General features: G+C 42.5%; 1 protein-coding gene across 1 annotated transcript in view; it reads left to right on the top strand.

The window, feature by feature from the left end:
- Positions 1 to 24350, top strand: part of ARMC9 (armadillo repeat containing 9) — a 105788-nt gene that overhangs the window by 37956 nt on the left and 43482 nt on the right. The window contains exons 10-14 of the mRNA XM_077826107.1: positions 15074 to 15108; positions 16234 to 16345; positions 17784 to 17876; positions 22577 to 22667; positions 24187 to 24310. Of these exons, the coding sequence (XP_077682233.1) occupies positions 15074 to 15108; positions 16234 to 16345; positions 17784 to 17876; positions 22577 to 22667; positions 24187 to 24310 (455 nt within the window). The remainder of the gene's footprint in view (positions 1 to 15073; positions 15109 to 16233; positions 16346 to 17783; positions 17877 to 22576; positions 22668 to 24186; positions 24311 to 24350) is intronic.

Below are 24350 nucleotides of genomic sequence, written 5' to 3' on the forward strand. Positions count from 1 at the left end.
GCAGGATCAAGCTCATGGTCTTCAGCTGAGTAAAACTCGTTGCCCCATACTACTTTCTACATTGCAGTATGGGGTATGCTTCCTGTTTGTGAGATTGATAGCCTTTGCATAATAAATACATATTGTTAATCCTTTATAATTCAGATGTAAATATTTGTTTTGGATTGAAACTTGACATTCAAGGTGTCAGCCTCATGAACACTTTAAAACATTTTCTCAGTTGAAGGAATAATTTTACAAGTTTAAATACATTTGTTTTTAAAGCTTTTCAGACCATAGTCCCCTAAACAGTTATTTGGCAGAAGAAAACTAAGGTCTCTAACTAAAATGTTTAATTATAAATGCAGACTGTGTTTTAATTTGCACACTAAGGACCCAATCTTGCACAGATTCAAGCATGAGTAGTCTCAAATAAGATTATGCATGAGTAAATTACTCTCATACTTAAGTCTCTGCAGGATTGGCCTCTAAATTTTAGCCCACTTGACTGTATTTTAGACCACTGGTTATCTTCTGTTTTGATCCTAGGTTAGTCTGATGAAAAATGGTCTTCCCAGTTATTTGAAAATAAAAAAACCCTTAAAAATCAAGGCAATTCATGCAACAAAACTAGGAGAAGCCTAGCATTTATATTGACCAGCTACCAAGTTAGAATTGTAATAGCTTTGTCTTGAGGATTTAATCACGTTATTTGCCACATGCTAGTGAATACATTGTAAAAAAAATCTTTTTAATCCAGTTTTTTTCCATGTGAAGACGAGGCTGAAGGAGAAGCCTCAACTTTCAAAAGACCTTACAATATGTCTACACTGTAGCTGAAGTGTAATTTCCATTTTAGATAGATGCCTGGGTGCTAGTTTTGGTCAAATTGGTGCACTAAACGTAGTAGTGTAGCTATGACATGGCAGTACAGACCCGCTGCCCTGAGTACAACCCTGGCCAAGAGTCTAGGTAAGTACTCAGCTGACTAGCCTGTGCCACTGTTTGTAAGGTTCTTGCTGTTTGTAACGTGCTAGTTCATTTCGAGCTATACAGATATGTCTATCACCTCCAGCTCCCTTAGCACTTGTTAGCTAATGCATGCTTACAATATCCCTTTTATCCTTGTCTAGACAAAACTGAAAACTTTTTTTTAAAACCACCTTTTATCTTATTCTAGACAGGGACTTTATCATGGCAGTTTGGAGCATTGAGCCCTTATTGTTACTTTTTTTTTCCAGGTCATATTTTAAAATATGTTAACGCTGAAACACAAACCCATAGAAGCCAATGAGGCACCTAAAATACAAAATATTAACAATGAAATACAAAATACTCAAAGTCAGTGAAACTTCTAAGTATAAAAGTGAAGAGAAATTACTTCCTTGATGGAGCCTGTTGTATCTAGAGTCCTGGGTGTGTCTCAGTTATTGCCCTTTTAATGGGATTGCATTATGACTAAGAATCCAAATAGTTGACAACACATGTTGAATCTATATTAAATTGTAAAGTCCTTCGTCTTTTATTCTAAAAAAGCGTATTACATTCTTTCTCTGCCATTGGCTATTTGTTGTTCCCTTGCATTCTGTTTACCTTTTTGGGGACTAAACCATAATTCTACTTATGTTGTACTTGTCCATTTGGCAAATGGTAGATATCTTTTGTCATAGCTCATAAAGGTCTGTGAGGAAAAACCCTTGGTTTTTTTTTATGTTGACACTCTTGTCAGACGTCAGCTTTTGCTTAATGTGCTTATTTAATAACTGCATATAGGTCATTTATTGTCTTGAGCCTCTGGGATTTTGGGTTTTGATTGTTTTCTTTACTGTGTAACCTAGCATAGTATGCTCCCTTTTCTTGTGGTCTTCCACTGCTTCCTTTCCTTAATAAGCACACCTTCCTTACTCATGTAAATGTGCCATTAAACAGTAACTACTTTGTAGCGAGTGTTCTTTTCTTGTTTGTAAAATGCTCTCTACAGCAGGTTACTGGCGCAAACCCAGGCGGTACAATAGTAGAATTCTTGTTTTTAGCTTTCCAGAATGTACTCATTAAATTTTCTGCGGGTGTACTTCTGTCATTTTAAAAACAAAAACACCTATTATGTCAACTAATAGCCTCCAGTAGACTTGTCCCAGGACAAAATAGACCTTTTCCTGTCTTCCCCACTCCTGTGCAGAAAAAAATGCTCATATGTGATCTTGGATAATGCAGAAACAAAACTGCTCTATATTCTAGACAAAGACAGGTTACGCTTTCCAGCTGATGATGCAGAGTATGGTGTGCATTTCATGTGTAACTACCCTCTGCGCTGAGGGTAGGGGAGATATTTCATGTTTGAATAAAATGTCTTAATTCTGGAGGGAAGAGGAAACATGGACTCCTACATCTTATTTCCCTCTCTCCTCCCTCAAATGGTCTAGGTATTGGTTTCACAAGCAAACACAAGAAATGCTATTTCCCAAATCCCAATCATGATGGAGAGAAGCAAAATTCCTGTCTCCTTACTTAAATTGAAGGAACAGTACAGTATGGATGCTACTTAAATGAGGGACTTGCAGATTATAGCATTTTCCTATGTACTTATTTGTCTGCACAAGATAGCAAGTGTGAAAAATGGGGACTGGGGCTGAGGAGTAATAGGTCCTATATAAGACAAAGCCCTGAATATCCAGACTGTCCCTATAAAATTGGGACATCTGGTTACCCTAAGGCAGGAGTAACTAAATACTGAGGGCTCCTCTACACACAAACTAAAACCAAAATAAACCAAGTGGTTGCATTTTTATCATTAGTTATATTGGTGCCAGCCTGTCTGTGAACACTCTTATTTTGGATTCAGAATGTCCTATTTAAATTTAAAAACAACTTAAGTTAAATTGAAAAAGGACACTCTTAATTTGAAATGAGCACAAGCAGATTTGTACTGTAATAGCTTAGGGCTGGTCTATACTACCTCAGTAAATCGATCTCACTTACGCAACTTCAGTTACGTGAATAACGTAACTGAAGTCTACGTAGTTAGATCCACTTACCGTGGTGGCTACACTGTGCTGTGTCGACGGGAGACTTCCCTTGTGCTTCTCAGGGAGGTGGAGTACACAAATCGATGGGAGAGTGTTCTCCCATCAATTAAGTGTGTCTTCACCAGACCCGCTAAATGGACATTCGCTGCATCGATTGCAGCAGTGCCGATCTACCAGTAAGTGTAGACATGCCCTGAAGGTTGGAATTACAATTAATTTAGGCTATGTCTACACTTGCCCTTTAAAGCGCAAAATGTCCCTTTTTTTGTGCTAAAACCGTGGGAGCGTCTACACTTGTTAATGACTTTTTACAGTGAAACTCAGAAATTTCACTGCAAAAAGAAAACCACTTTCATGAGAGGCATAGACTTCTTTCCACTGTTCTTTTTGCGCTGTTGCGAAAGTGAAGACATGTTCTACCTGTGTAAACACCTTTTGGCCTCTGGAGGATATCCCACAGTTCCAAAAGTGACCATTCTGGCAAGCATCTCCGCTGCTCTGACGCCAAGTAAATGGACATCCGCCCCTCCCCCTGAAAGCCCCGGGAAGTTTGAAACTCCCTTTCCCTTTGCTTGTAGATGTGGTGGGGAAAGCAGCCAGACAGCAGGGGGTTTTGAAAAAACCTGTGGGATAGCTGCCCTACAGCGCTGCTCTCATCAGCGCTGGAAGTGCTGCCAGTGTAAATGCTCTCTGACGCCTGAGGAATGAAGTGAGTACACAAACCAGCGCTTTTCTTTCACCGGTTCCCTATCACCGGTGAAACTTACAGCGCAAAATCTCTGTAAGTGTAGACATACCTTTAGTTAGTTTGATTCCAGTTTGTGTGTGGCTATTCTCTGACTTTTACCTCTGGGAACTCACCTCAGTTCAACTCTGAAGCTGCCTTCAGTAGGAAATTGCTTATAGACAAATCCCGCCCCTCCCACCCCCTGTATTATTTCTCACAGTTGTCACGCTGCGCTTGTGAGAAGTCCCAAGCAGTGCAAGTGAATGCATTGTGGTGTCATCCCGTCACGAGTGGGCTCACTGGTATCTCTTGCTTTAACTATAGCTACAGCAATACAATCCCCCTAGTATGAATGCAGTTATTCCAGTGTGAAGGTGTTTAATACCCGTATAGCTATTCCTGTACAGGAAGGAATATTGGCAGAAGGCACTTTTTATACCAGTATTACTGCATCCACATTAGGGGTTGTACTGGTATAAAAATATATTGGTTAAAAAAATCATATCCATAACCAAACTAATTATACCTGCACAAAAAGTGTGTGTAGACCAGGTGTGTCTGTAGCAAGCTTAACAATGCAAATGGTAGCGAGAGGCCTACTCTGTTCTCAGTCCCACAGCCATAGGTACTAATAACTTTATTGCAGATTTAGAGAAGGAGAAGGAATTTGCATTATGCTCTTCACACTCAACAGTCTGTAGTCTTCAACTAATTTGATTTGTTTTGGGGTTTTTTACTTGCTTTCTCTGTGAGTTATTCCTGTTAACTTATTTTTTTAATCTTCTTTATTTTAATGTGTGCCTGTTTGTCCATAAAGGGATATTACTCTCTGAGCCCTTGTGATGACGGATATGTAAGTTTCTATATCTTCTTTATATCTTTCACATTGCCTGCTGCAGCCTGTCACATTTTGTATTTCTCTTCTTGCCCCTGTTTGATAATTTCACTTGCTCTGTTTTCATTCATACCAAGTCACTGACTGTTATGGACATTACAGTTATTTTTTTAAACCTATACAAGGATTTGGGGAATCCTTGCAAGGAGAGCAAATGGAACTCCTTCTGCGCAAGGCATTTGACACAAAGCACCTCGACTCAAGGGCTGCTACATTTAATACAGCTCTTACCCGACCACAGCTTCTTTATAAAGTGTAGGAGAAGTCTGTTTGAGCTGTGAGCCTTAATACTTAGCACTTGAATAACACATTGCATCTTCAAAGTTCAGCACAAACATTAGCGAGTCCCCGCAACACCCTGTTCAGTAAGTCGATAAATTAATTAAGATAACATGGCCGAGATTCACGTTCTTTTCCCCAGAAGAGATACTTGTATTTTTTTTTTATCACCAGTTGAGATCTGGTGCTCTAAACATGATCAAATACCACATCATTTTCGGTTAGAAAAGCAAAAACAAAGTAGTTCAGGGAGTGGTGATTGTGCCTTCTGCACCCCAGATGGGCATTTGTATTCTGACAACATTCAACATAAGCATCTGATATTGCCCATAGACAGTGCATTCTTTGCAGAGAAAGGATATTGGTCTGCTAAACAATTTAGTACGAAATCAAACCATAAAGAGCTACTGACACCTCCTTTTAAAATGTCATGCAATGTTCTGTTTAGAAAATCGTGTGTATTTTCCCCCTGCACTATTCCTGTCTTTACTAAGGATGTTTGCATAAAACACTATTTTTTTTTCTCCACCATTTGCTGTTTTTACGTATTCCTCCTCTGAAAATACAGTGAAACCTGTAGAACCCACCCTTAGTAGATAACTTGTTGTTTTAGGAAACTGCCCCAAAGTGTCCCTGAATGCACGGGGCAAAATGTAACATTGGTTTACCTCCATTGAGCTTCACCCACTGAGTACAAGCCAGGCCCACCTGTACTAAAAGATTATCTCCATTAATGACAGGTTTCAGAGTAGCAGCCGTGTTAGTCTGTATTCGCAGAAAGAAAAGGAGTACTTGTGGCACCTTACTAGTACTAGATGCATCCGATGAAGTGAGCTGTAGCTCACGAAAGCTTATGCTCAAATAAATTGGTTAGTCTCTAAGGTGCCACTAGTACTCCTTTTCTGTCTCCATTAAGCAACTCATTCTGTTGATCCTTTGAATGGTTGTTTATCATGATCTTCACTTGGTGTTTGACATTCACTCACTTCTGCAGCAGCCAGTTGTGAGGTTTTAACAAGAAGGATTGATTTCAGGTGAGGAATTAGCAGGAGTGAAAGGACCCTTGGAGAAACGTACTGCTTTTTATGCTGATGATCTTAGTTTAAGATAGATGGAAAGATGCAAATTAAAAAAGAATCCACTTATTTTCAAAGCTATCTACAAAGCATCATTGTCCTCCAGCTAGATGGCATTTTTTAAGGTCATAGGGGTGGTTCTTTTTTTCTCTCTCTCTGTTACCACACAATATTTCCATTCTTTACTCATGTGTTGTATACATTCTAATATGCTGGTACCTGAGGCCGCCTTTTAGTGGGATCACACTAATGCACCATGATAATCTTGCACTGCACTTTGATTCATTTATAAGTGATCTATTTTAGAGGATGTATTTTGTATGAGAAAAGAGAAATTTGCATAAGACCAAGTACATGAAAATACCTGTAGTATTATAGGAACTGACCATGGGCCAGATCTTCAGATCATGTAAATTGGCCTAGTTCCAGTTACTTCAGAGGAGCTGGCACCAGCATATTGTGAATAATGAACAAGTTCAGCATCCAAACTGTAGGTATATTGTTTATATTTCGGGGTGCCAGTGAGCTGTACAAATTAGCCCAGAGACGGGCAAACTTTTTGGCCTGAGGGCCACGTGGGAGTTCTAAAACTGTATGGAGGGCCAGATAGGGAAGGCTGTTCCGCCCCAATCCCTAACCCTATCCGCCCCCTCCCACTTCCCAACCCCTGACTGCCCCCTTCAGAACCTCCGACCCATCCAACCCCCCCACTCCTTGTCCCCTGACCACCCCCTCCTGGGACCCCCTGCCCCTAACTGCCCCCCTGGGACCCCACCTCTAAAGCCCCTTTCAGAATGCAGCCCTGCGAACATGGGCGGAGGACTCAGGAGGAGCAGGTGCCGCCAGAGAGAAGCGACAGTTTCCCCTTCAAAGTGCCACTTCTCTCCGGCCGGCTGCGCGGCCGCCCGGTGCTCCTCCGGAGTCCTCTGCTCCCATTCGCCGCGCTCCCGCCACCCGCACCACCCGCCTGCTCCCCTGAGGCTGCAGGTGAGCCTCCCTTCCTGCTCTCCCCTGCCCCTGCAGTGCAGCTCCCTCCTGCACTGGTGGCACGGCGTGCTGAGGCTGTGGGGGAAGGGGGACAGCAGGGGAGGGGCCGAGGGTTAACCTCCCCAGCCGGGAGCTCAAGGGCCGGGCCGGACGGTGCTGTGGGCTGGATGTGGCCCGCATGCTGTAGTTTGCCCACCTCTGAATCAGTCTGAACTTTGCTCTTGTAATTTACATCTTCACCAGGCACCTACGTTTTTAATTCTGACCTCTGTTACACCTCTGTAAATTTAGAGAACCTGCAAGTTTTACACTGGCTTTTCAGCCTAGTAAATGAGATGAGAATCTGACTTTCAGCTGTGTGCTATACTACATAAAATAATGTAGACGAGCCAGTTGGATGGCTGCAGAGCTGCAGTATTTGCATCATCTTTGGTTTTTGGCTCTCAAATGACGTGTCTGTTTTCTTTTATAAACATTGATTTCCCTTTGAACTTTTTTTTTCTTTTCTATTCAACCCTGGTCACATTCATGCTTCGCTTCTTTCTGAAATGAAGGGCTGCCATCTGTAGCTACTTTGCATTGTGACAGAATTACTTAGATGAATATGGCAACTGGATCGGCTTTGGCAAGACCTAACACAGCTACATTCGTCATAGGCCTATGACCCTGCCAGATTGAGCTGTGCTTGGGCTATTGGTTTTTTATTTCCTTATTTAAAGATACCTGGTCTCTCCATTCGCTGTGTAGGGTTGAAAAATTGGCTGGCCGCAAGGCATATTTTGTGTGGGCTTTTGTACAGAATGAGCCCTTATGATGTCACAGATACATTTATATACTGTATGTTCCTCTTAATCATTTAACTGGCAGCCTGCAAATACTATTATTCAAAAGGTTAAAATATATCAGAGCCTGTCCCATGCAAAGAAAAATCAGGTGCATGGTGTCAGGGTGAGTAGATGACTGTTAAAATGGCCTGGCGAGTCCTTTTAATGTTAGCTAATTGTAGCTAAAGAGCAACATTACCCTGGGTAAACTTGAAAGCCTGAGGGGAAGCATTGTCTAGAATAGTGGCTTTCAACCTAAGATCCGCGGACCCTAGAAGTCTACCGACTATGTCCAAGATTTCCAAAGGAGTCTGTATCTCCATTTGAAATTTTTTAGGTGTCCACAAATGAAAAAAGGTTGAAAACCACTGATCTAGAATTTAAGTTATAGGGACTGTGAGTCAGGCAGTTTTTGTTTTCACCTCTCTGCACCTCAGTGTCCCTAGCTGCAAAGTGGGGATTTACTTACCAGCATCACAGGGATTTTATGAGACTTAGTTTATTATAAGATGCTCTGAGATCCTTGAATGGAAGGGCAACGTATTTACAGAATACTTGGCCTGATGTTTTTGCTGTTTCTCGTACAATTATTTCTGATATCTGTTTTTAAATAAGTCCAGTTCTCCTCCAGAATCCAGTTTCCCCTTCTGCTAGACCCATGATACATTCAAAATCCCTATGCTTATGATATCAGAGTTTGCTCCGTTGCCATAGAAATAACTGTTTTGTCAATAGTTCAGTATTACGACTTCAGTATTAGAATCAAGAAAGAGGATTCAATAGACTGTAAGGGATCAAAAATTTTAGTGCCAAATTGGTCTCCAGTACCCCTTTAGTCCCACTGAATGCATTATGGAAAGCAGTCCACTCTGGGATCCATACATACTATCAGTAGATCCAGTTACCTTTTCCAGGTTTATACTAAATTCTCATGTCACTTTATATGCATAAGGAAAGGGGCATCAAATGTTAAATGCTTTCCCAGTGTGAAAGTCCATATTTAAAGTGTTTTGTGGAAACCTTGATTACAGTGAGTATTTTATTTGTTACTAAATTTTTAATGGGATCAGTTTCTTTCAGATCTCTTCTTTTTTGCCCGCTGCGGTAGTGGATGTTGTGCTGTGCTATTGTATGTAGATCGTGCTGTTCATGAACCATAAGGGGTTTATTATGGCTAGAGATGGGTTGATGTGAAAGATATCTCAGTCGTCAGACTTACCCACAGGAATTGCTAACATGCCTCATTATCTCTGAGTCCTTGAGCCCTTGTTCTGTGACATTCCTCCTGAAAAGGCCACCTTCCTGGAAAGGAAGGTTCATTGTGTCAGTCAATCAATGTGCCTAATGTTGCTGCTCTCTCCCAGATGTACTGCTCTCAGGGCTACTATATCCAGGTGTGACAGTGGAGGAAATGGGATTGTGCCACTGTCCAGAGCGTATTCAAAGTACATAACTTAATCACGAGTAGGTGAATGCCTGAATTAGATAGACCCATAGGCGACTTTATAGGATCCAGATGAGCTCAGGACTATTTGATGTTTCAATGACCTTGATGTCAAAGGGAGAGAACTAAAACCAGTTTTTATAGTTTATGTAAAGGTATCTAACTAGGCAAATATCCTGAGACTGGAACCTCTCCGATCAATACCAAACCAAATGAATCAAAGTAAGCAAACAAACAAAAACATTGTGAAATTTACAGAATATTTGATTTGGCAGGCTTAGTTATAGGAACTTTGTAAGGCGTGTGTGTGTGTGTGTGTGCCACTCCCAACTTACCGTGGGACAAAGTCCCTTGTAGCTAAGGGAACAGCATTTTTATGGAGTTGTGAGTAATAACACAGGAGTTAAAATTGGAATGTTATAACTTAAATGATTGATTGCTCTGCAGTTCTTTCTTTGGTTATAAAGCCCTGTTGAAGAAGACTGCAGAGTTCTCAGTAAATTCTGTCTTTATTCATAGAGATGGCCACAACTTTAAAAAAAACAAACTGTGGTGGCCTTATACCAGAATATGTTGTTCCAGAATTGAATGTAAGACATAGAACAGTATTAAGATTTCAGTTAAGAGCTCTTCAGACCTAATCAGCTGTGGCCTGAGAACACAGTGATGTACAGCTGTCCCTCAGCATACAGTATGGAAAGGCATACAGTATGCCTCAATCAGGGTATGTCTACACTACCCGCTGGATCGGTGGGCAGCGATCGATCCAGCAGGGGTTGATTTATCGCATCTAGTCTAGATGCGATAAATCAACCCCCAAGCGCTCTCCTGTCAACTCCTGTACTCCACCTCCATGAGAGGCTCAGGCGGAATCAACGGGGGAGCAGCAGCAGTGGACTCACTGTGGTGTCTTCACTGGGGTAAGTGGATCTGTGTAAGTCGACTTCAGCTACGTAGCTGAAGTTGCGTAACTTAGATCGATCCCCTCCCCAGTGTAGACCAGGGCTATGTTGCTTGTCCAAGGCCAATTGAAAGCATCAGGGAAACTGAATGTATAGCCCTATAAACCATAAGTGTCCTAGTAACAGCATTGGCTAGCTTTCAGATGGCTTTCTGTAGAAATCAAATAACTTACTAGCAATGTTTTACTGCTATTCTTGTTCTCATAAAGTTATTTAAAAATATAGGACCCAACAAGTTCCAAAAATAAAACACATTTGTTGCAAAATTATAATTATTTATTTTAACTCATGTTAACCTAATTTCAGTGTTGTTCTCTGGCAGAGTCAAACACTGTCTGTTTCCTGCTTGTGCATTATTTAACAGCCAGGAGCATTCATTTAATTTTATTGCAGTACCCATCCCTTGCCTAGCACTTTTCATCAGTAGATCTCAAAGCAATTTACAAAGGAAGTCCAGTATCATTATCCCCATTTTACAGATGGGGAAACAGAAGCACAGAGAGGTGAAGTGACTCGCCCGAGATCACCCAGCAGGCCAGTGGCAGAGCCAGGATTAGCACCCAGGTCTCCTGAGTCCCTAGTGCTCTTTTCACTAGGCAACATTGAAATGTTGCAAATTGGCTTTTGTCTAAGTAGTTATATATCTGGACACAAGGAATCCACTGTCTGTGACAAGATTAAATTCTTCATGGCATCTTGAATGATTCTATTATTTGCCATTGATGCTTTTAAACTATGTGCAGCCAGACTCAAAAGCAAAAATCACCATGAATGTGGTAAAAGTGAATATATAACATTAACCCCAGAGCAGTTATGTAGAAGTGGGCATTTATTTTTGCGTGAATAAAATGAGACCATCACACTTGACCCTGAGAGCAGGTACAGGGGAAAAATGTGCATCAGTACATTAACTAATATTGTAAACCAACTCCTGTCCCTAAAGAGCAGATGCTTGCTTACACTGAGCCATAGCTTCTTCCATGAGTAGTAGTTCCACTGATTTCAAGAGACTATTCCTGGAGTAAGGTAATAGCGTGGTTAAGGATGGCAGAATTTGGCCCTTAATAAACTGTATACTTTGTCTACAATCATACCACAGGCAAACGCCTAAGAAAAAGAAATTGGCCTTACAGGGCGGGCCCTAGAGATCAAGAAAGCCTGGCATTGTCAGAGAAGTGAATGCTAGAGTCTAGAGCCCTCGACATTCAGATATAGATAGGGAGTATCCTCAACTGTCCTGGCAGCACTTTGGGAATGAGGCAGAGTCTCTAGGCTGGCCAGGAGCCAGTCCAGAGCAAGCTCTTTGCCAGGTCCCATCAAACTGCCTCGGGAAAAACCCCAAGTTGTTAGGTATTTCGATGAACTTTCTTTGTTAGGTGTCTCACTTTATCAGACTAACCTTAACAATTCCCACCATGTAATAATTTTCCCAACCCATAGTTTCTGTAGCTCAAAATTTAAAAAATCAAAACTCTTCTAAAAACTCCCATAGTGTCTCATTTCTGTGTCCCATTATAAATAGTATGGATGAAAATGTGTAACTTCCTCTAGTGCATGTCCTCTGTTTTGGTTACAGGGGACACATGGTAAGTCAAGTTTGTGTGTTCACAGCATATCAACAGAAATGCTGGAAAGAAGGTCTTTCCAGAAGGGCCAACCATGAGAAATAGAGATGTTTTCTATACTGTGATTTACCCAGGGTACAGTCGGGACTTCTGAACAGATGTGTCCCCTCAATTCTCCAACCTGGTGTGCCTTTTACACTGCTAGGCTATGAGAGCAACCACTTCTTGCCTGCTCTGATACAGCCTCTAGCATGTAAATTACTCCCAGCTATACTTTATGAGTGCTTAGCCAGGAACCCATGAATTACATTGTAGAGTGATAGGTTTCAGAGTAACAGCCGTGTTAGTCTGTATTCGCAAAAAGAAAAGGAGTACTTGTGAGCTGTAGCTCACGAAAGCTCATGCTCAAATAAATTGGTTAGTCTCTAAGGTGCCACAAGTACTCCTTTTCTTATTGTAGAGTGATGCCAGCAAATTCCCAGTCCCAGACTTGTCCCCAGACATGTGTGTCTTGTACTGCCAAGCTCTTTCCTTCTGGACAATACAAGTTCACGGAAAGTCCGTCATTTTATTAATAGAAAATGATATGCACAAATCCTGTTATCTCAAATGAAGTTTCCCAAACACTTCAATTCAAACATGCACTGGTTTAGATAAAACAATAGAACAAATTTATTAACTACAGAAGGAAAGATTTTAAGTAATTACAAATAATGAGGCATAAAAGTCAGAATTGGTTACAAAGAAATAAAAGGGAAATGCCAACTAATGCTTAACCTAACAAGCTAAGTGACCATAAAGCAAAAGGGTCTCTCTCACCACATGTTCTTTCGCGATCTTACTGGCTGGATGCCTTTCAGCCCGGACCCCTCCCCTAGTCCATTGTTCCTTTCCTTGTCCTTCAGGTGTGGATGTCCTGGGCAGAGGGAGGGAGGAGAGAAGTGATTTGAGGCCTCTGTTCCTCATTTTTATCCTTTTCCTCTTCTTTGAGAATCGTCTCCAGGTGGGGTTCAGGAGACAGGAAGTCTGGGGAGACAGGAACTTCCAGCTACTTCTTTGCCAATGTGTAAATTTCTCACTCTTTTTCCTGCCAAAGAATGGCCACTTAACCAGGTGATAGTCCATTTAATTATGCTGACACCTGTCTGAGGTGTTGGCTACTCTTTTGTCTCTGGGGAACTGGACTGAAGCTGTTTCCTTAGACTTAGAACATGCCTTATACAGTAGAATTTTATAACTTTACATACAAAGTTGCCACACGCATTTTAGCAGGATAGTAATGTTCAGCAGATTGTGAGTTTTCAGATGATACTTCACAAGGCATACTTTGTACAACATTTATCCTAGTCTTGTAAAAAGGATGAACATAAGGGTACAAATACCCTGCTAGTGTATTTCCTTTGCCAATGGTGTCATTTCTCCATCCCCCTCCCCCTTCCAGCTCACTCATGTTGCTTTTCCTTTTGTTTGAACATGCAGTGCGGTCACTGTTGTGCTAGTTTATTGTCATGGAGCTGACTACGGTCTGATCTACACTAGGAAATTAGGTCAGTATAACTTTGTCGCTCAGGGGTGTAAGAAATCCAGACCAACCTAACCCTGGGTGTAGACAGTGCTAGGTTGACGGGAGAATTCTCTACTGCCTCTTGGGGAGGTGAATTATCTACACTGACAGAAGAATTCCTCCCATCAGCAGAGGTAGCATCTTCACTGAAGTACTACAGCAGTGCAGCTGCAGCATTTTAAGTGTAGACAGGCCCTAAGGTGCTAGAAATGATTTGTGATTTCATTGCCAGCTCAGGTAGGAGACAATGGCTTTGGGTCAGGGGAAAGCTTTGTTTAAATAAAACTTACCTTTTAATATTTACAAAAGCATCAAGGAAAATGAATAAAAATAACTGAAAGGCAAATGGAATGAATGTTTATATATAATATGACACATTTGAAAGACCTGATCCACGGTGAAAAGTAATTCCTGCACCATGGGAGAGCTGCTGTCAAGACAGGTTAATTTTAAGGCCTAAGAACCATTAATTGGCTCTTGTGTATAGTCTTCATTGAAATAAACATAATATAAAATGACAGTCAGTGCAACTATAAGCCCATTCCATTTGTGAGAGAAATGTTCCTTGTATTAGTAAGGGATACCTCTGACCATTGTGAAACCTAAGTGTACGTGAGATAGTCATTCAATATTCTCTGCGGTGATTCCTGCCTTTTGTCTTCTAAATTTCCCAGTTTTAAATCGGACAATAGACACTGATTATACGGTCTCTCTTGAAAGAGCTTGGTTATAAAAGAAGACCAATTTTAAAAACATAAGTGGTAATGAGAGATTTTTAGAAAGTGAGCTGGAGTAATCTTCATAGAAGGAAGACACTGAATATTCTGTGAATATTGCACACAGGTGACATCAGTGGAATACATACCAAGGAACCCTCTTATGCCAGAACGGTTTTTTCCCAGGACCACCCACAGCCATCTTTAGCAAAGACCATTTATTAAAATAGATAAATAATTCTACATGCAATGCTGACATTAATCAGTCGGTCTTTTGATGGGTGCTCATCTCTGATCACTGAAAAAGGGCTGCTGAGAGGGGAGACAATGAGATTTTAAACTAATTAAGTTGAGGCAGGACCAGAAACAAGCGTTGCTGCTATGGGGTGCTCTGCTGACAGTCATGTTTGTGTACATTGCTTGAAGCAGGGACTATGCCTTCCTCTGTTTTGTACAACACCAAGCATAGGACGGAGCTCCCTAGATACAATTCCTATTTGTTATTTTGTATCTGAATTGGAAACTATATTTAGAAAAAAGGCCCTTCAGCCGTAAAGGGTATTTTTAAAGTATTAGAGTCAATGAAGACCTTCCAAGTGGCCCTTCATCTCCTTCAGGGGCTCTCTGACCCCAGCTGATTCTTACGAAATATCAGTCCTCACTGCTTAGAATAGCTCACTGGCTGCAAGCCTGTTTTCCCTGCTGCCTGTTACCACTCTTTGTTTTCTTTTTGAAATGCCTGGATCTTCATCAGGTAATTTGTGGGGTACGTCTGCAAAGAGAAGTATCAATCCGGAGCATAATTAAAGGCCTTTTTACTGGGGAGCTAGCGTCTGATCCAACTCCCATTGAAGTAAAAGCAGTCACTTACGTCCAGTTTTAGTTATGTTTAAGTACGCCATGGTGGTAGTAGTGGTAGACGCCAAACCTCACAACCCTGATGAGCGAGAATATTGTGAATCGGATTAATAAGCACTGCCTACGTAAAATTTGGATTAACCTATTGTGTTTCCTTTTCCTTTTCTCCAGGCATCAACAATGTTAAGAGCATCTTTAGCCCCTGTGTAAGTGTTTCTTGCTGAGCTTTGCTTGGTTATCTGTAAAGAGAGTATGTGGGAGGAGACAGCCAGTACCCCGAAGTGCACTGCCTAACTGGTTACTAATGAGAATCACTTGCCTTTCTGTGTATGGTTACCAACAACTGTTGTCTGTGAATGCAATGTGGCCCACGTGACTTTTGTGAATTTTTGATGTAAAGGGATCATTAACGTTCTGATCTCAGCAAACTCTTTTTAACCCTGTTAATATGGCTTGCTGCACAATATTTTACCAACTGTGATTCAGTGGCTGTTTTCTCCTCATTTGCTATAGACACTACAGTCCTGTTGTAGTTAGGTTCCCACAAATCCAGGAGGAACGGAAACCCCGAGTAAACTTAGTTGTGTGTTCCTAGAACCAATTTTGCAGTGGATTTAGTAACTTTGTCCCTGAAGGAATAATAATTATATGGCAAGTTTTTCTGTGATTGAATGATTTTGTCTTAAAGGGATAATGGCCCCGATCCTCAGAGGTTTTTAGATGCCTAACTTTCATTGAAGTTAAATACCTTTGAGGATCTGGGTCTCTGTGATTTTATGGTAAATTCAGAATTTAGAATTTGTTTGAAAAGGGAGTAGGGCAGTGTGGTGAGTGTTTGGGGAACCTAATATGAGTAGGAGTGATTTTAGCAGAAAACGTATATTTTAGTACTTAAACCAAAAACAGTTTAGTGAAAGCAGCTTTTAAAAAAGTCACCATTCCCTTGCAGTGTTGTGCTAAGAAGCAGTATTGTGTTAGTGCATGAGAATAGAATGCGACCCTCACTAGCAATGCATATTACATTTAACAGTTGATTTTCACTGTCCAACCTGAGCAAAATGTACCCAGTAAACTGTATAAATGGTGAAAAACCCAGTTTTAAAAATCCTTTGAGTTCTAGTATTCTAAACTGATGTGAGTAATCGAGATAAGGAAATAAGTCAAAAAATTGTGAGATTTATTTTCCTTTTAAAAGGAAGGACACGTGCAAGTTGCTTTTTTGAAACCAGATTTGCTCTCTTCACTTGCCTCACTTCAGTAGCCTCAACAGCTCCCATTGAAGGAGTTGGATGCGGTATTAATAAATGTCAGGTTTCCTATCTGCCATGTAGGAAAATGCAGGAAGTGCCATTGTTACCCTCTTTGGATTATGAGAAGCTGAAGAAAGATCTGATCAGTGGGAGTGATCGTCTTAAAGCTTTCTTACTGCAGGCTCTGCGCTGGGTAAGTGAAATGGTCTCACTACAAGTGAAGAAGGATCTCGTGCTAGGCCCTTTCAGTACAGCTGGAGCTAAAATCTAATTTGCAGACAAGACAGCTCACATCTGGAGTGAGGTGTCTTCCTCCATAATAGGGTGTGCAGGGGGCGGAGAGAGAATGCAGAGGCTTCTCTGCTTGAGTTTCAGTCAGTGACACTTGCTGAGGCTCTGGAGGTGCTGAGGAAAGTGTAGGATGTGCCTTGTGAATTACATCTGTGGCCTTTCTGGGTGATGAAGGCCAACTGGAAGATTTTGGAACCTTCATTGGAATGATGCCTGAGGGAGGGTAAAGTGTCCTTTTGTTTCAGAGGGCATGTCTACACTACAAAATTAAGTCGACTTACATTAAGTTGATGTACAGCCACCACTGTAATTACAGCTGTGGTTCACATCCACACTTGGCTCCTTCCTTTGGTAGTATGTATCCTCACCAGGAGCACTTCCACTGATGGAAGTGGGACACTAACGGCTGGCCCCAGGCAGCCATGGGGTTCACAGCTGGCCCCCTCTCCCTGCCCCAATGCTGAAAGCCAGAGCTATCAATGCTGTGGCAGGGGGTCCTAGCTGTGAGCTTGCACCTTGCTGACAGCTCAGAGTGTCAGTGCCAGGGGGGAGGGCTCCACTTGGGGCTGACAGCCAACAGGCTATGTAAGTAATGCAGCGTGTAACCAGACACTGTATTGCCCTAGCTATTTCGACGTAAGCACTGTCCCTCTTATGGAGGTGGAGCTATGTCAGTGTAGTGGGCCACTTACTTCTGCAGAAGCAGCATTGTAGTGTACACACTGACATAATTAGGTTGATGTAAGCTGCCTTACGTTGACCTAACTCTGTAATGTAGACCAATCCAAAGAAGTGATTGTGTGTCTTTGTTCAAGGAACTGTCTCTTGGTAGGGCAATAATTGGAGAGAGACTGCCAAAGTCTTGAACCTTCCTTTTTCAGGGAAAACTGTGAGCATATTTTAGCAAAACTTTGAAGGTGGCAACAAAAATCTTTTAACTTCATGCCACGGAAGAGGGGAAGCCAATGGAGGGATTGAAAAGGAAGGCTGACATGGGCAAAATGCCCGGCAAGAAAGATGATCATATAAAGCAGCTAGATGCTGTGTAAAGTTTCACACCCTATCGTACTAATGACTTGAGCCCTGTGGTGGGTCTCTTCCCTGTCTACCTTACCAGGTCAGTCCTGTGCAGATGCTGACAGATTCTGAATGACAGTTTTTTGGTTGGCCACTGAGCTGAGAGCGCTAAACTCATTTCACTTGCTGTCAGACCTCAAAGTTGAATTCATCCTCTGTGTGAGAGGAGGATTAATTATCCCCAAAGAATTCTCCCAGACACACTCTCATATTAGCATTAATTTATGTGAATGATTAATTTCCCATCCTCCCATTTTTTATAGCGCTTGACGACGTCTCATCCCGGTGAGCAGAGAGACACCGTCCTGCAGGCTTATATCAGCAATGACCTACTGGATATCCATAACAGTAGCCAGGTCAGCAAGAGTAGATCTTACTCTGGTTTGTGTGTGATATTATTTATTTTTATAATGTGCTGATCAGAAAACTCTGTCTATTACAACATACAAATAATTAAACAGATTTGTACATGATTTGTTGGGTTGAGGCATACGTTTCAGAATACACTGACCACTAATACAGATTCTCTGTCTGGGGAAGGGCTGGTCTGTCTGTTTTTGGGAGCTGACCTTTTTCATCCTAATTGCAGTGTTGTGGGATGACCTCTTAATGGGTCTCCATAAGCCAAAATGTGATATTTATCATTTATGCAGTAGGAGGGCCCAGTCCTGCTAGGCTTTGAGTGCTCTTGACTCCCATTGAGGTCAGTGGGAGTCAGGTGCACATGGTACTCACAGGAGATGCTAAGCACCTCATAGACGAGGCCCTGAAACAGTTTCTATAAGTGATTCTGTGGGATCTTCTTCAGGTTGGGGTGCTGTCCGTAAGCGAGGACTGGCCTGTCTCCCAAGATCTGTGAGAGTGAGGGATCGTCCCTCAGGATAGGTTGTAGATCCTTGATGATGCGCTGGAGAGATTTTAGTGGGGGGCTGAAGGTGACGGCTCTGCAGCGCATCATCAAGGATCTACAACCTATCCTGAGGGACGATCCCTAACTCTCACAGATCTTGGGAGACAGGCCAGTCCTCGCTTACGGACAGCCCCCCAACCTGAAGCAAATACTCACCAGCAACCACACAACAAAAACACTAACCCAGAAACCTATCCTTGCAACAAAGCACATTGCCAACTCTGTCCACATATCTTTTCAAGGGACACCATTATAGGACCTAATCACATCAGCCACACCATCAGGGGCTCGTTCACCTGCACATCCACCAATGTGATATATGCCATCATGTGCCAGCAATGCCCCTCTGCCATGTACATTGGCCAAACTGGATAGTCTCTATGCAAAAGAATAAATGGACACAAAACTATAACGTTCAAAAACCAGTCAGAGAACACTTCAACCTCCCTGGACACTCAATTACAGACCTAAAAGTCACAATTCTTCAACAAAAAAACTTAAAAAACAGACTCCAACGAGAAACTGCAGAACTGGAATTAATACACTAAATTCATTTCTCTTGTGACCCAGAATAAGAATTAAACTAGGATTTTGTTCTTAAGATGTTCATACAATATATCCTTTTATGCAGCACCTGCAATCACATTTTTAAAAGCACATTTCAGTACATTCAAAACTTACTATAACTTTTTCTTTAGCAGAGTGCTCTAGCCTGCATATTGACTGGAAGGGGTCTTCAGTGATTGATAATTCAACTGTGTCATTAACAAAGTCATGACTTTTATATTTATTAATAATAATTAATTTTATCCAGAGTAGTGGTTTCATTCTTTAGCCATGTGTCTAATTTTCAAGAAGTAAGTCCTGTTGTCCTCATGAGGATGCATTTGTTGCCTCTACAGGTACCCTAGAAATCATAGAAATGGAGGGTTGGAAGGGACATCAAGAGGTCATCTAATCCAGTGGTTCTCAGCCAGGGGTCTTCCAGCGGGTACATCAGCTCATCTAGATATTTGCCTAGTTTTACAACAGGCTGCATAAAAAGCACTAGCGAAGTCAGTACAAACTAAAATTTCATACAGACAATGGCTTGTTTTATACTGCTCTATAATATTATAGGCTGAAGTGTAACTATAATATTTATGTACCTTTTGATTTATTTTATAATTATATGGTAAAAATGAGAAAGTCAGCAATTTTTCAGTAATAGCACTTCTGTATTTTTATGTCTGATTTTGTAAGTAAGTAGTTTTTAAGAGAGGTGAAACTTGGGGTACATAAGACAAATCAGACTCCTGAAAGGGGTACAGTAGTCTGGAAAGGTTGAGAACCACTGATCTAGTCCATGTCCGCCCCACCCCCATGCTCAGGCATGATAAGTATACCTGGACCATCTCTGGCTGGTGTTTGTCTAATGTTCTTTAAAACCACCGAGGAGAAGGATTCCTTCCATCATCTTCCTTGGTAATCTGTTCCTGTGCTTACCTATCCTTATAATTAGAAAGATTTTTCTAATATCTAACCTACATCTCCCTTTCTGCAAACTAAGCCCTGGTCTACACTAGGACTTTAGGTCGAATTTAGCAACGTTAAATCGATGTAAACCTGCACCTGTCCATACGATGAAGCCCTTTATTTCGACTTAAAGGGCTCTGAAAATCGATTTCCTTACTCCACCCCTGACAAGTGGATTAGCGCTTAAATCGGCCTTGCCAGGTCGAATCTGGGGTACTGTGGACACAATTCGACGGTATTGGCCTCCGGGAGCTATCCCAGAGTGCTCCATTGTGACTGCTCTGGACAGCACTCTCAACTCAGATGCACGATTGTTTGCCCTTGATCTGACGCAGGGAGGGCCGACTGACGACATGGCTTACAGGGTTGGCTTACAGGGAGTTAAAATCAACAAAGGGGGTGGCTTTACATCAAGGAGTATTTCAGGAAGGACTTCACGGAGGGTTCCAATAAGAAATGGTGCACCTAAGTTATTGTTCTTATTGGAACAAGGAGGTTAGTCTGGCCTCTGATTGATACATGGCTAGATTTACCTTGCTGCACCTTCTCTGTGAGTGACTGCAGTGTGACCTAGAGGAATGAGTCCCCTAGACAGGGGGCGGGAGGGGGTTTGCAAATGAGTACAAAACAAATCTGGTCTATTTCTTGTTTTGATACACTCCATCTATCTTCTACATCTTTGGCTGGCAGCAGACGGTGCAGAAGGACTGATGCCATCCACATCTCATGGCTGCTCGGCAGAAGATGGTACAATAGGACTGCTAGCCGTCCTCATCTCTTGCCTGCCCGGCAGAAGATGATGCAATAGGACTGCTAGCAATCCATATCACCTGCCTGCTCACCATAAGATGGTTCAGTAGGACTGACTGCAGGACTAAAGAAAATGACCTGATCAAGTCACTCCAAATTTAGTCCCTGCGCCCATGTCTGCCCAAGCGCTCCTGATCGACCTCACAGAGGCGACCAGGAGCACCTCGGACATGACGATGATGGCTACCAGTCCTATTGCACCGTCTGCTGCCACAGGGCAATGGGTTGCTGCTGCTGTGTAGCAATGCAGTACCGCGTCTGCCAGCACCCAGGAGACATACGGTGACAGTGAGCTGAGCAGGCTCCATGCTTGCCGTGGTATGGCGTCTGCACAGGTAACTCAGGAAAAAAGGCACGAAAGGATTGTCTGCCCTTGCTTTCACGGAGGGAGGGAGGGAACGGGGGCCTGACGATATGTGCCCAGAACCACCCGCGACAATGTTTTAGCTCCACCAGGCATTGGGATCTCAACCCAGAATTCTAATGGGCAGCGGAGACTGCGGGAACTGTGGGATAGCTACCCACAGTGCAACGCTCCGGAAGTCAACTCTAGCCTCGGTACTGTGGAAGCACTCTGCCGAGTTAATGCACTTAGAGCATTTTCTGTGGGGACACAAACACTCGAATATATAAAACCGATTTCTAAAAAAATGAATAAATTCGATCTAATTTCATAGTGTAGGCATACCCTAAGCTGATTACTTCTTATCCTACCCTTGGTGGAAATGGAGAATAATTGATCACTGTCCTCTTTATAACTACTTTTAAATATTTTTACTTTTTACATCGTGTCTCCCCTCAGTCTTCTCATCTCTAGACTAAGCATGCCCAGTTCTTTCAACCTTACCTCATAGGTCATGTTTCTAAACCTCTTACTTTGCACTTGTCTTTACTGAATTTCATCTTACTGATTTTAGACCAATTCTCCAGTTTATCAAGATAATTTTCAATTCTGCTCATATCCTCCCAAGTGCTTGAAACCCCTCTGAGCTTAACATCTACAAATTTCATGAGTACACTCTCTATTCCTTCATCCAAGTCACTAAGGAAAATATTGAATAGTACCAGATCCAGGACAGACCTGTACAGGACCACACTTGATATGTCCGTCCAGTTCAACAGCAAACCACTGATAACTACTCAATGAGTACGGTTTTTCATCCAGGTGTGCACCTACCTTATTATAATGTTATCTAGACCATATTCCCCTAGTTTGCTTATGAGAATATCAAGGAATTAGGAAAAAACAAAAAAACAAACCCCCCAAAAACAGAACAATCAAATTCTATTTTTGATATCTGAAACTTTCTGTAAAGGGTAGTGATGTATAGGAAATGCCAGAACGGAGACTAAAGTTAACAGAGATTTGCATTTGTGCTTTGTGAGCCAAGCACTGCTGTTCAGACTGTGTTAATGGTTCCCTTGCACCTAAACATGCTAATAGCTGTCAAGCAGCAAATGTCCCTATTCCAAGTAGCATTAATGCTTAGTCAGAAATGAACAAACCCCCTACAAAATATTTGTTTTATTCAAAGACGCTAACTTTATTAATTTGAGTTTAGTTAACTTAATTTCCTTTTCTAGGGTGCTGCTTTATTATGACTTTACCCTGCACATTAAAGCTTGTTCTATTTTGTTTCCACACCTTTTTCACCCATACAATGGAAGATTAAAGTCAAGTTAGCAACTTGTTAATATGCTTTTGTTTGTACAGTTCTGATATTTGCTCTGCATCATTTATAATGCCTTTAAACATTTCATAAGCCTGTGTTAGAATTTTCCGCTTCATTTATTTTGATAAATGTTTGCTTTCTCTTGCAGAGAAATGTGCTAAAATTGCTACATTCCAAGAGTGAGGTGGTCCGACAGTATGTGGCGAGGCTTATCAATGCTTTTGCTTCGCTGGCAGAAGGTAAGAGATGCACTGCAAAGGGCTGTCCTCTTCATGTACCTTGGCACATTATAGGTACTTCATTGTCCTTGGGTGTGGAAATTTAAATACATCCTGCTTCTGGGCATTCATTGTCCTATATTCTGTTTTTCCAAGGTCGAGAATTGTCAGTGTCTGTACAGTTGCCACTTACCACTTTGACAGTTTATTTCAGCTTTTGTTATTTCAGTCCTCACCTTTTATAGTGTGTGGTCTTTGTCATGGGCAGCCAGTGAACCGGCAGCTGGGGGAGGCTAGCCCATGGCCAGCCCCCCCCCAGCCCCAGCACCAGGTAGGCCAGTGTTGCACGGCCCGCCCTACCCTCCTGGCATCCGAGCGCTGGGCAGGTGGGCCAGTAGTGCGCGTAGCCACCCCTTGAGCACAGGGTGGGCAGCGAGCAGTCCCCCTGAGCGCCAGGCAGGTGGGCAGCCCCAGTGCTCTAGTCCCCCCTCCCCCAAGCGCTGGGTGGCGCGACCCCGCCCGGGTGCCCCCCAGCACTGAGTGGCCCCAGCCACCCCAAGTCCTGGCTGCCCTAGCCCCAATAGGCTTTCCAAAAGAGGAGCAGCCTGCCTGAGCTGGGGCCAAGGGGGAAGGGCAAGCAGGAGCTGGAGGGGGCTGGGGAAGGAGTGTGGGTGGGGCCACGCTGGGATGTTTTTGGGAAGGCACAGCCTTCCCCAGCCTATGTGCCACGCCTCCCTTGGTCTCTGTAGGCCGTTAACAGTAGGTTTTCTAATATCCACACTATACGTTATAATTGTTATGTCTTCAGTCCCTTCATGGGGCAGTGAAGTGTGCTCTTCAATCACAGTAGTTGTGCACCTTGCAGAACCGAACCTGTAACCGTTCCCATCTTGCATCATTAATGTTCTGAAAATGCACCTTTAAAAAACTACCCAAAAAAACTGGCCCATGATCAGAGTCCTACAGAGAGTCCCGGCCCCTGGGCTGTGTACTAGGACTGATACAGCAGATTTTTGTGACTAGTCCTGTACCCTCCTCTTCTTGACCTTGATCAGCCTCTGTGTATCACGGCTGCTCAGGCCATTGCACGCTGAATTGTGATGGAGCTTTGCTCCAAACCTTAGTCTCTCGGACTGGGATTTTCAAAGGGGCCTATTAGAGCTAGGTACCCAACTGCCATTAAAAGTCAATAGGAATTGGACACTTAACTTTCTTAGGCCCCTTTGGAAATCCAAAATGTAAGTGTAAGATCGCCCTGAGCAATATGGTAGAAAGTACATGGTTAAATGAGAGGTAGCGGGGGTCTGGCTAGTACGGCCAAAGTACTAGCTTGGTAAACTGGTACAGTTGCCCCAAATGGGTGGAAGCTATCTTAAAAGTGATGTGTTTTGTGCAGATTGTGAGTTTCTACTGAGGGTTTCTACTGCCTTGTTAGAGAGAGAAAGTTGGCTCAAGCCATCTTTCTTTGCAAAATGGGAGGGAGGCTCTCTGTTGTGGGCTAGTATCTCACTATCTATTCTTTCATCACTGTTTGCACCAGGTCGGCTCTACCTTTCCCAGAACCCAACGTTGCTGCGAGTGCTGGAGGAAAGGCTGAAAGCTGAACACAAGGATTCCCTTACACGGGAGAATGTTCTGGGGGCTTTGCAGAAATTCAGCCTCAGGTGATGACAGCTCAGCAGGCAGTGGTGACAGCAGGAGGGG

This window comes from Eretmochelys imbricata, chromosome 9 (genome assembly GCF_965152235.1).
Source record: "Eretmochelys imbricata isolate rEreImb1 chromosome 9, rEreImb1.hap1, whole genome shotgun sequence".
Lineage (NCBI taxonomy): Eukaryota > Metazoa > Chordata > Testudines > Cheloniidae > Eretmochelys > Eretmochelys imbricata.